We start from the raw sequence: 12501 nt of genomic DNA on the forward strand, positions 1-12501 counted from the left end.
TCGATAAAACAATGTGAAATCACAACTCATCTGATATGGTTCCTTAAACCATAGGAGCATTTATGGCTCTCCTGTTTCAGATCATTCAAATTCTTCTTTTACTGATTTTATTGATATTCAATATTTGTGTCCAGTGTCTTAGAGATAATATTCATGAAGTACTTATGCCAGTTGCCAAATCGGCACTTTTTTTTTTACAATGTTGATATTTCTATATTGATAATAACGTCTACTAGTGGACGCAGGTGTTTTTAATGGGTAATTCCATGGAGATCACAGTAATGGAAAAACACTGGAAGATCTTACGGTATCAACATGCAAGCACTTGTTGGCATCTAACGGTTTTGCTTCAGAGTTTACACAGGAAAGTAAGATTCTGCATCAGAGAAGAAGCAAATACAGATTGTCAGTCATGGAAGAAAGACCTCCCGCCCAGTGTGGAATCCCATGGCGGGTTACGATTAACAGTCATTGGCTAGTGAACATACTATTTTTCCTTCAACCACAGAAAATTGGTTATGTATAAGTTGTAAAAATTATCTGGATAATTCACGGCCAAAAAGAAAAAAATTCACTTGTAAATGGAAATTTCAAGGAAAAGAGCTTTCTTGAAGAAATTCATTATCCATATATTCACCTTATTTTCCTCGTTCCATTTGAGTGTTGGAATGGTCGTGTTCTGGGAGGGTTTCTGTATTGTTAACAGCTGGGTCATCTCATCTCCCCTAGAAATACTGATATACAGGATGTTTTTGGGGGGTTGTCAGGCTGGCCCCTGACTTGGACACTTAGTGGGTAGCCAGCCTCCCATTTCTCCGGGCACATCACCAGATAACCACACCTGATAGCATCACCAGCAAGAAAGAAACTAGGAACTAAGCTTGGAGACACTTGTGGCACACTTTGGGGACATGAAATGTCAAATGCAGGCAGTTTTTGCTGTGAACAAAAGGATTCAATAGCTCTACTCTCTGTATCAGTAGGTACAGGAACAGATGTTTTTAGAACCACAGACATCATCAGACTGGTTCTTGGCACCCTGACTTGATGCTTTTCCACTTGTAGCCCACACACTGAACAAGCACAGTGTGTGGTGTGATCTCACCCGTGTTTATTATTATGCTTCCCACAAGTCCCTTTAAACTGTTCCAGTGGGAGGATCGTCCCCTGTCTTGGATGAAAACTTGCCAGGTCCTGGGATTTTCCTGCTTACTCTCATGTGACAGGCAGTCAAAACCCTCAGAAGTAACAAAACACATTTCGCTTCCGAAATTAAAAGAATTTTGGTCCGAGATATTAATCAACACTTCAAATTTCATTCACATTGAGACTTCTTCTCCCCGTCCCCGGCTAAGGCAGAGCTGACATTTGAGTGGTCCGTGTCTGCCCATCTCTGGTCGCCTCCTACCTACGTGGGAGGAAGTGAGGGCGGTGGGGGGGGCAGGACAGTTCTCTGGTGAGGGTGGCTTCAAGCTCTCTGGGCCTGCTATGCAGTTGAAGCGGAGACTTTCTTTCCTGTGTCCTTCATTCCCACCGCTGGACACCAGCATCCTTCAGCCGCATCTCCCATGCCAGCTCTTGGCTCACCCACTGTCCATCCCACACACTGAACTACTCCCAACAACCCTGGTAATGCAGACCGAGCCCACCTGGCTCTGCCCCTAGGTGGTTAGGTAGCTCTTCTCTCGCCCACTAACTGCAGTGTCCCCCAACTGTAGGCACACATGCTCCAAGCTCTCCAAGTGGTCCCCGTGGTCCCACTGCAGGCCCGCTCATGCAGTGCCCCCAGCTCTCCCCCAAAACATCTCTTCCTCCCACAATCACTGACTCTCATATCTTGAAGCTGACTGGGAATTCAAGAGCCATGGGATTGGTTTTTCAAGCTACCTAGTGTTTTGGTCTAGTCCTCTGAATCCCTGGTGTTATTCGATCGGGTTATTTTGTTGGTGGTTGTTGAGCTGAAGATGTCTTGGCAGCTGCCTCAGATGTGAGGACTCCTGGGAGAATCAACCCAACATGGCTTGGGGAAGGGGTTGCACACCCTTGAGGCCCCTGGGTGCTCCTGTGAGAGGAGGTATTTCAGGCCCTGCAGAGGAATACCCCATGGCCCTGCTCTGAGTCTGGTATCTAACTGCTTAGGTTCCAAGCCAGCATGAGGAATGAAGGCTTATTATAAACATTCCTTTGGGAGATGGGGGCGGAAAGTCAGCTTCGACACTGCCACCTCTGACTCTAAAGATACACTGCATCCACGCAGACGCCCCCTACGTAGGCACTGGTGTGCGGATTCAGCTTTACCAAAACCAAGTCTGTAAAACTGAAATGTACCATCAGCACAGCACAGAAGGAGTCAATCTCAGGCAGCAGCTGAGTCGCTTCTCTGTGAAGGCCTGAGCTCATCTCCACACGCCCTCCCAGGGGGAGGCGAGCACCACAAGTTTCTAAATTGGGCGTACAGGGAAAGCCCCACTGCATGCCTGTGCTTAAGGAAAGCTTCCCCACGTCAGTGCTTGATGAGCAATTAAACATTTCTAAGGCTACTGCACAGCACAGGGAATAGAGCCCATATTTTCTAATAACTGTAAATGGAGTATAGACTATAAAAATATTGAACCACTATGTTGTACACCTGAAACTAATGTAATATTGTAAATCAGCTATACTTTAATAAATAAATAAATAAATGAAAGAAAGAAACATTTCTAAGGTATCTAAGCTTGTGAGAAGATCTTATTCTTTATGTTTTCAAAGTGATGCTCAAAATAGCATTTAAAATCATCAAGCGGCCCAGGGTCCCCATAGTTTCTCAAGGAGAACACCAGGGAGAAGGGACAAAAAACAAGCCTGAGCTGGCCAGGCGAGGTAAACAATTTTTTTTCTAAACCAAAATTTCAAATCGGAAATTGGGAATCGGAGGAGTTGAAGGAGGCAGGTCTTTGAGAAGAATACGTTAGCTACTTCTCTGACCCCTACTAGAGAAATAAAACTTTCATTAAACGTTTGAAATTGAACTTGAATAGGGCATAAATCATAAGCACCAGCCTGAGAAATTTCCCCAAGTGTATTTGCAAGACGAAATAATTCTTTAAAATGTTTACTCTGGGGCTTCCCTGGTGGCACAGTGGTTAAGAATCCGCCTGCCAATGCAGGGGACACGGGTTCGCGCCCTGGTCCAGGAAGATCCCACATGCTGCGGAGCAACTAAGCCCATGCGCCACGATTACTGAGCCTGCGTGCTACAACTACTGAGCCCAATGAAGAGTAGCCCCCCTTCGCCACAGCTAGAGAGCCCACGTGCAGCAACGAAGACCCAACGCAGCCAAAGGTAGATAAATAAATAAATAAATAAATGTTTACTCGTGTGTAGAGTTAGGTTTTCTTGATGTTGAAAAGTCGGCAGCTCCTGGAAAGTTAGAAGCTAAGCTGTTCAAAGCCAAAAAGCAGAATTCCCTGGCGGTCCATGGTTAGGACTCCGCTTCGACTGCAGGGGGCACCAGTTCCATCCCTGCTGGGGAACTAAAATCCCACAAGCCACGTGGCGTGGCCAGAAAAAAAGGTAAAAGCAAAACTGCTGTGGTGGGACCAGTGATGTTCTTGGTTGACAAAAGTTTTCCCTTCCTCCCAGCTTCGGGAGTAAGAGGACTCCGAGGGAAAGAGGGAGGCCAGAAAGGGCTCACCTGAGGCTGTAGAGCACTTTGCCGTCGGGCTGGACCCGCAGCATCACGTTGTCCGTGGTGGTGTCGTGGATGAAGGAGCGCTTGGAGTGCACGAAAAACATGTCGGGGACCCAGATCTTCTTCACCAGCCGACCGTCAAACGTCATGCTGAGGTTTTTGGTGCTCGGGAAGGACAGCCTCTCGTCCTTCCAGTAGTGCCGCAGGTAGAGGGTCATCGTGAAGTCCTGGGGGGCGAGGGCAGAGAGGGAGACCCCACCCACTGAACAGCTGGGTGATGGCAGGACCCTCTGTACCCCAGGCTGGGGAGGAAACTGAGCCCGGGAAGGCCTTGCTTCTAGTCCCTGGGGTTTGCTGCCGCAGGAGGCTCTCGAACCCTGCTTGGGGCAGGGGGACTCAGCAAGAGGCTCTACAGAGCGGGGACCTGAGCCCCACTCCATCCTCTGACACTCGCCTCCGCTGGGCAAAGGCTGCTACCGCCGGCAATGAGACCCACAGCCTGAGGGCTCCCAGCCCACGCACAGGGCCAGCCCCAAATGCCAGACAGTTCAAGCCTCTGGAAGCAGCCCTCAGCCAGGGAGTGGAGCTGGGGGAAGGGTTGGGAGATGGATAAGTAACCCAGCTCCCGGCCCCTCAGCTGCGACAACGCTGAGGTGAGTTCTTTGCTGACTCGGAGTACCCCCAAGGGACCGAGTCTCACGTAGATCTGGTTGGATGGCATGGCCCTTTCTGCTTCCTTCCCTTCCCCTGTCCCCAGCCTCTTGTGTTTCCCGGGATCGCCTGCAATAAACTGCTCGTGCTGGAATGCTTGTCTCAGGTCTGCTTCTTGGGGAACCGAAACTAAGATAAGGCCCTACAAAGTCCTGTAAGTCAAGGAGCTGTGGAAGGTTCTATCTTTTATCTAAGCCCACTAAAAAGGAAAAACAAAGCAAACTTTTGCTTTGTCTGCATTTTCACAGCCAGACACAGAATCCACAGCAGTAGCATATATCTGGATCCTTGGACCCTGCTGTTTGTGTTGGAGAGCCTTTGCCCGGAGAACAATCCCAGTGGCAAGACCCTGGACACTGGGGCAGGGAAGATCATGTTTGTCATCTGGCTCTGTTTCATACCAATTGTGTAGCTTTGAGCAAGTGTCTCAACCTCCCTGAACTGTAAAACGAGTGTGGGAATTCCCACCACCTGGGGAGTTATGAGCCTGGTGAATTCTGGTGTGTGGAGCTCCTGGCCCGGCATAGGCCCTGTGGGAATCTCCCTGTCTGCAGCTCTGGTTAGAGAAGCACTTACCATGTCGACCTCTGAGATGCTGTCCAAGCTCTCCACCTGCACATCCACGCCAACAGGAATGGCCGGGCCTGGGGACAGGGCACAGCAAGAGCATTTATTCTTTTCACTTGAACTCTGACTGTGAATGAGACAGGCGTAAGGAGCATTTCCCCTGGAACCTCCGTGTCTTGTCAGATTTGAAGGTTTGGTGTCCCACATGCCAGGATAACCAGAGATAAAAGGGTGGAGTCATGGGCTGGCTCCCTAGAATATTCCAACTAAGGTGAAAGAAATGTTTTTGGTCTGAATCATCCAGGTGATTCTGAAACAATTAGATTAATATAAAGCATCTGTCTTTGGTTACACATGCTCATCTAAGGGGAGGATGAAGACCTAGATCAAAGTCAGGTCCCATCTAAGGAGTTACTCCTCAGCATGAGGTCACACATTTTATATTTTTATATTTACCTCCTGGTTTTGTACCCTCTTTCATCCTGGAAGCCAATGTCTCTGGCCATAAGAAAGGCATTGCTTGGTAAATCAGTGCCCAAAGTCATATTCAAAACATTAGCCAAGCCCACAGATCTGCTTCTTTGCTACATGATGGAGTAGCTTCCATGGGGGATGTGATACACTGGGATGGATATGAAAACATTAGATTTGGGGGGGGGTGTTTATAGGCCATAAACACAATATTCATAAAGAGAAAGAAAGTATTATAAGGGAAGTAAACTGTTGCCTCTTTTCCTCCCTGCTTTCAGGCGTGTAGGGCAGGCATGGAACACACTTAGATCATCACAGAGTAAAAAGGTGGGTTTGGATCCAACAGCAGCTGATTATGGACTGGACAGAAACTCCCTTCCAGAACCTGTTTATTCTTTAGGCAAAGGTGACTGGAAGAAATAAAAGGCATGAGAATGATTTCTGAAATAAATTTTTTTTTTTTCCAGGGAAAAAACCCATAACGATGAAAACCCTATTTGACACTAAGAAAGCTGAAACCTGGCAGCTGCAGGCTAAGCTTCAGAGGGCTTTGGCATCCCTCAGCACTAAATCATTATTTTCTCTAACTACTTTCATTTAATTAAACCCAGCAGACCACACTCTGCCCTTGGATGTGGACCCAGAGTTCTGTCTGCCAGCTCCCAGACGAGAACAAATTTAGTCCAAGATCGTGCTTTCCGAGCATTTTCGGGAGGCAGCTTTGGGATGCAGCTGCCCTGTCTTCCCATTGCCGTCCTCACAGCCAGCTGCTGGGCTCCCCGATGCTGAGCCATCCCTGTCAGCAGTGGCCCGAGCACAGCTCGGCTGGGCTGGCCTGGCCACCAACCAGCAGCCGCCTCCCAAGAATGCGTTCAGCAGAGCCCAGGGCAGGCCGGCCAGGGGAGGTGCTCAGATGATGCTGGGGGCTCAGGGGCCTTGTTCACCAAGCACAACCAAGGCAGACTTGAATGCAGGGAGCGACGTTGAGCGGACCCTTGGCTTGACTTCTGCCCACAGACAGAGAGAAGGACCTGTAGAAAGAAGACAAGCCCCCACAGTGCGTGTTTCATACCTCCAAAGCCAGGCCTCATGCTGAAATCGTGGTCATCTATCCTCAGGAGCTGTTCTGACTTTGTCAGTGGCGATTTGGTAATATCAGGGCTGCGTTTAAGAACTGGGCTGCAGAGGGGGAGAAAACAGGTTGATCACATAACCTAATTAAGCCAGATAAAACCCATTTGCATTCAGACTTGATCTTGACAAGTTTGATGGGATGTGTTATTTCTTCTTTAAAGCTGATGGAAATCCTCTCTTCCTCCAGCTTTCTGGATAAATGAACTGACCCAGAAGGTCCAAGACAGGGGTTTAGGAGTGTGAATGAGGGACTTTAAAAATACCAACATCCAGGCCCCATCTTAGAGGTGCTGATTTGTGTGGTCTGGGAATAGGGCCTGGACATTGGTGTTTTTAAAAGCTTCCCAGATGATTTTAATGTGTAACCAAGGCTGAGAACTGCTGGTCCTGGGCTTACTAATAAGTCTAACTCACCCAAAGTTCCTCGGCCATTTTGGGCAGGTTGGAGCTAGAGGAGAGAGGCGGCGGGTGTGGGCTGAGCCCAGCTCCCTTGGCCTCTGCTGGCCCATCCTGTGGAGGGAGCATGGACTTGCCCTTGGGTCAAATGCCAATCATCCTGGCTCCCTGGGAGGCAGTTTCTTGTGCTTCTGCTTCTGAATAGCATCTAGGGCCATTTTAATTTATTTTCACTTTTTCTAAATAGGCATTATATTTGCAGGGTTTGACAATTTTTTAAAACAGAAATACAGTGAAAAGTTGGCCTCTTACCTGTGCCTCCACCCATCCCATTCCCCCATCCTCTGGTACCTCTCTTATTGGTTTCTGGTCTATCTGTCCAGAGTATCTTGTAGGTACAAGTAAATACAAATATATATTCTTAGATCTCCTACTTTTTTCCAGTTTCACTGAAATATAATTAACACATAACATTGTCTTAGTTTTAGGTGTACAACATGATGATTTGATACATGCATACTTTGCGGTAAAATTATCACTGCAATAAATCTAGTTAACATCATCACCTTACATAGTCACAGATTTGTTTTTTCCTTGTGATGAGAAACTTTGAGCTACTCTCTTAGCAGCTTTCAAATATACAATACAGTATTGCTGACTATGTCACCATGCTGTACATTACCTCCTCAGGACTTATTTATCTTATAACTGGAAGCTCGTACCTTTTGATCCCCTTCACCCATTTCACCCACACCCTATCCCCACCTGTGGCAACCACCTGTCTGTTCTCTTGTGTCTACAAGTTCGTTTTTTCAGATCCCACATAGAAGTGAGATCACACAGTATTTGTCATCCACGTTGTCACAAAGGGTCTCCTATTTTTATACACAAAGTTTACATATTATATAAACTCTTATACTTTTTCTTTCTTTATATATGACTTGGATTTTTTTCCCATAGCAAAATGTCCTAAGCCTCATATTCTGTTTCGCACTGCACAGTGTTCCATTGCACGGATGCACCGTCGCTCACACACTCAGTCCTCTATTGGTGGACATGTGAGTTGCTGCCAGTCTTTTGCTGTTTCAATCAGTGCACGGCCTTCATTTACCCATCATCACCATCTCTAAAACCCACAGAAACAATGAACTGCTCTCCTAGTTCCTCCTTGTTCCAACACCAGTGTGTGTGCTCTCCCGGGTAACACACACACACACTTCTTCCTTTCAATGCACATTTCCCACACTTTGGCCTGCATCAGCATCTCCTAGAGGGCTGGTTCAAACCTAGGTTCCTGAACCTCTCTTTGCCCCATAGCTTCTGATTTAGTAGGTCTGTGCTGAGGTCTAAGAATCTGCATCTCTAATGAGTTCCCAGTTGCTGCTTCTACCGGTGGTCAGCAGACAGTACTTTGAGAGCCACGGCCCTGATGCCTTCATCCTCAACACACAGTTTCCTTCCTTATAACTGGCTCCGTCCACCTTTAAAGTCCTTTGCTATCTGCTTTCCTGAAGAAATTCCTTATCCTTTGGGGTGGGGGGGGATATATGTCTGGGAGACAGAAAAACAGAGCTCTGCCCTCCACTGACCTGCCTACTCTGTGCCTCTGGGCATCTTATTTCCCGGAGACTCGGTTTTCTCGCCTGATTAAAGGTGAAGCTCTGTGACCTGACCAGGGGTGTGAGGGGCCAATGAGATCGTGCGTGTGCTTTTCAAACTCTAAGGTGGAAACGCAAATGGGAGGAGCCATTGTCGTTTCTGAGCCAATAAGGAAGATTCCTCCTAAAGGAAGGAAATCATTGTGCTGGCAGCAAAGGCAGCGGCCCAGGGGAAGAACTGGGACTAGTGAATCAGGCAGAGCTACACTGCTGGTGGATGGAACGGAGGAAGCTGGGGTCCGCATGGCCGCCCACCTCCTCTCTCTCTCCCACTGGAGCCGGGAGCCATCTCCCTTCTCCTCCTTTCCAGCTCCCCCTTCCTCTTGTCCCACCCTCTGCTTCCCGCCCCTTGGCCAGGGGTTGGGGTGCTGCTGAAATCACTGCAACCGAGGTGTGGGGAAGAGACCCCCTTAGGATGGTGTGTGGGTACCTCTGGCCAGTGAGGGCATCTTTGTGTGCTCCTGGTCTCTGTCTTTGAGGCTTACCATGAAAATTAAAAATAAAAGTGTTCTAGAGAGTCTAGGTACTCAAATCAACAAAGCATCCCTCACCCTCCAGATTTGCTTCAAATCTAACCAGAATAAAATGTGAAAGAAAAAAAAAAACAACTATGAAGCTGCAATGCATTAATTTAGCTTTTTTTTTTTTTTTTTGGTGGTACGCAGGCCTCTCACTGTTGTGGCCTCTCCCGTTGCGGAGCACAGGCTCCGGACGCGCAGGCTCTGCGGCCATGGCTCACGGGCCTAGCCGCTCCACGGCATGTGGGATCCTCCCGGACCGGGGCACAAACCCGTGTCCCCTGCATCGGCAGGCGGACTCTCAACCACTGTGCCACCAGGGAAGCCCTAATTTAGCTTTTTGATGAGCATTTTCGCAGGACCCACAGGAAGAGGAATTGGAGGATTAATTACTCAGTAGGCCTGATTTGAAAAGGTCTAACCTAAACTATCTCCCCCACTGAAATTGATGGCATTCTTAACCTGGATCCACCATGAAGCTGTCAGTACGGAGAGGAACACATTGCCAGGTGGACTGTATCACTTGGGCGTCCTTGCCCCCGGGCTTAGGGATTCGGCCAAATGGGCACTGGCAGGAGATGAAACACAGAGTGTTTATTCCTCCTTCTCTCTCTGCTTTGATGCCAGGGACTAGCAATGTCTGTGTTGCTCTGTGATTACAGGTAATCACAGTATCGTCGATAAGCTCCAATAACACAATTTACCCTTCAGGCCTGTGGGTCATCATGGCTTCCTTCTGTTCCTAGTGCTTGGGGGGCAGCCACCTGCCTGGGTGCTTCCCTGAACCCTCTGCACAGCTCTGCGAGCAGTCCCTTTGTTCAATGATTGCCTAAGCCCTTTTGAGTGCGGCGCTGTTTTCGGTCAGGACCAGACTGATGCCCAGGGACACGTCAGGGCTGATGCATAGGGATTATGTCATCCGCGGCAAAGCGGAGCAGGGACAGGTGTGCGGGGGCAGGTCCCAGGGGGTGGGAAGGGCTAAGATTACAGGGAGGGCGGCCTGTTGGGCAACGGGCAGGTGGTCAGGAGGGGCAGGATGAGATCACAGGCCACCAAGGGCAGAGTCCTCTTCATCGTCAGCACTTTGCACAGTGCTGGGCCCCTGTGGACTCCCAGCACATGTTCGTGAATGAAGGAAGGGATCAGCGCCTTGGACAGGCACCAGGAAAGAGAGCCAGCAGGGACCAAAAGAGGGGGCAGGAATGAAAATCAGGTTTGGCCCTGGTCTTACTGTGGCTTTGGGCCCGGCTGAAACAGAACTGGGCACTGACTAAAGGGAGGTTTGTCAAATTCTGAGATGTCACTGCCTTTGCCGTCATGAAGCTTAGATTCTAGCTTAGAAAAAACTGATAAATAAGATACTTAAAGTCTTTTTTTTTTGGCCTCACCACACGGCTTGCAGGATCTTAGTTCCCGGACCAGGGATTGAACCCCGGGCCACAGCCGTGAAAGTCCCAAGTCCTAACCACTTGACCTCCAGGGAACTCCCTTAAAGTCTTTTTTTTTATTGTTGTTGTATATAATATTGTTATTGTTTTATTGTATATTTTAAAATAACTTTTTTTCTGTTCACATGTCCATGTTAAAACTTTTTGAAAAATAGATTTAAACATAAAGGAGAGGCTGAAAACCACTAAGAAATAACCTGTGCCATCCTGAGTATATCCTTACACTCCTGAGAGAGAAATACTGTAACTTGCTTTTAACACAAGTTATAATATATCTTCAAATATTGCTTTTAACTCAAGTTACAATACATCTTCAAATATTTTTCCTGTCATCAGCATCTTTTTACCAGCCGAGGTATGATTATTAACCTTGAAATGAAGTGTGACACACATCAGATAATAGGAATAACTAACACTGCCTGAGCGCTCTGCCAGTTATCACGCTCCCTATATTACATGTATTAACTTGGGTTAGTGTTCAGAACAACCCTGTGAGGTATGCTTTGCCACTGTCCCCATTTTATACACGAGGAAACTAAGACACAGAGGGTTCGAATAACTTGTAAAAGTGAAGGAGCCAGGAGGCAAATCCAGAGGCTCTGGTTCCAAGGGTGAGAGGCTAGGTTGGCCACAGTGTCTCGATGGAAGACCTGGCTCCCATTGCCTGGAATGTGGGTTACATGCGGAACATCCAACCTTACCTTTCCCCTCACAGAGAAGCCAGCATGGACCTTGCAGAAAACTGGTGGCCACTCACTGATGAAACGAGTGCATTTATTGAATGAGTCCCTGGAAAGTTATGAAGAAGGAATTGACATGTCCCAAGTTATGATGATACAGGATGACATTTGAGACAGCTTTTTAGAATGAACAGCGGGTGTACGTTTTTTGAACATCTATTGATATGTTTTTTCTATCCTCTTGGAGAAAAGGAAAAGTTCTGACCTATGGTTCTTCTTCTTGATGTTTCCTTGCTGTGCTGTCCTCATCAGTTTGTAAGTGGATGATGTTTTCTCAGAACATCTCCCAGAGGTTAGATAAAACAGGGATGGGGGAGTGTGAGAAACAAGGGATCTGCCGGAAGTCTCATTCAGCCAATAGCAGAGCACTTGATAAGTTATACTTCACTTTGCTGATTATTTCACCTCTGAAGGTAGAGAACTTAATTTTGACAAGAAAGCAAGAGCTAGCTAATGAACCATATGACCCAGCAATTCCACCCCTGGGCATATATCCAAAAAAACAAAAAACATTAATTCAAAAAGATACACGCACCCCATTGTTCATAGCAGCATTATTTACAGTTGCCAAGATATGGAAGCAACCTAAGTGTCTATCAACAGATGAATGGATAAAGAAGATGTGGTCTATATATACAACAGAATATTACTCAGCCATAAAGAAAGAATGAAATAAGGCCATTTGCAGTGACATGGATGGACTTGGAGGGCATTATACTTAGTAAAATAAGTCAGACAGAGAAAGAAAAATACTGTATATCACTTATATGTGGAATCTAAAAAATAAAACAAACTACTAAATATAACAAAAAAGAAACAGACTCACAGATATAGAGAACAAACTAGTGGTTACCAGAGGGGAGAGGGAAGGGAGGAGGGGAAAGATAGGGGTAGGGGATTAAGATGTACAAACTACTACGTATAAAATAAATAAGCTACAAGGATATATTGTATAACACAGGGACTATAGCCAATATTTTATAATAACTATAAATTGGGTATAACCTTTAAAAATTGTAAACCACTATACTGTACACTTGTAACTTATGTAATATTGTACCTCAACTACACTTCAATTTTTTTAAAAATCCAAACAAAAAAAAGAAGAAAGAAAGAACCTGCTCATGAAATGTTCTTGCTTTCTTGGCATATGAATAGCCAAGGAGAGAAACCCTGAATGTGGG

The 12501-nt window shown here is 46.8% G+C and overlaps 1 protein-coding gene across 3 annotated transcripts in view; it reads right to left on the bottom strand.

The window, feature by feature from the left end:
* The window catches only part of GABRR1 (gamma-aminobutyric acid type A receptor subunit rho1), a 42560-nt gene that overhangs the window by 11735 nt on the left and 18324 nt on the right, over positions 1 to 12501 (bottom strand). For 2 of the 3 annotated variants that reach the window (XM_079939775.1, XM_079939774.1), the window contains 4 exons: positions 7388 to 7402; positions 6496 to 6602; positions 4962 to 5029; positions 3678 to 3901 (listed from right to left, as the gene is read on the bottom strand). In XM_079939775.1, coding sequence (XP_079795901.1) covers positions 3678 to 3901; positions 4962 to 5029; positions 6496 to 6602; positions 7388 to 7402 — 414 coding nt within the window. The remainder of the gene's footprint in view (positions 1 to 3677; positions 3902 to 4961; positions 5030 to 6495; positions 6603 to 7387; positions 7403 to 12501) is intronic. The other variant, XM_079939776.1, reaches the window with a different exon arrangement.

Source organism: Stenella coeruleoalba, assembly GCF_951394435.1.
Source record: "Stenella coeruleoalba genome assembly, chromosome: 12".
In the NCBI taxonomy this organism is placed as follows: Eukaryota; Metazoa; Chordata; class Mammalia; order Artiodactyla; family Delphinidae; genus Stenella; species Stenella coeruleoalba.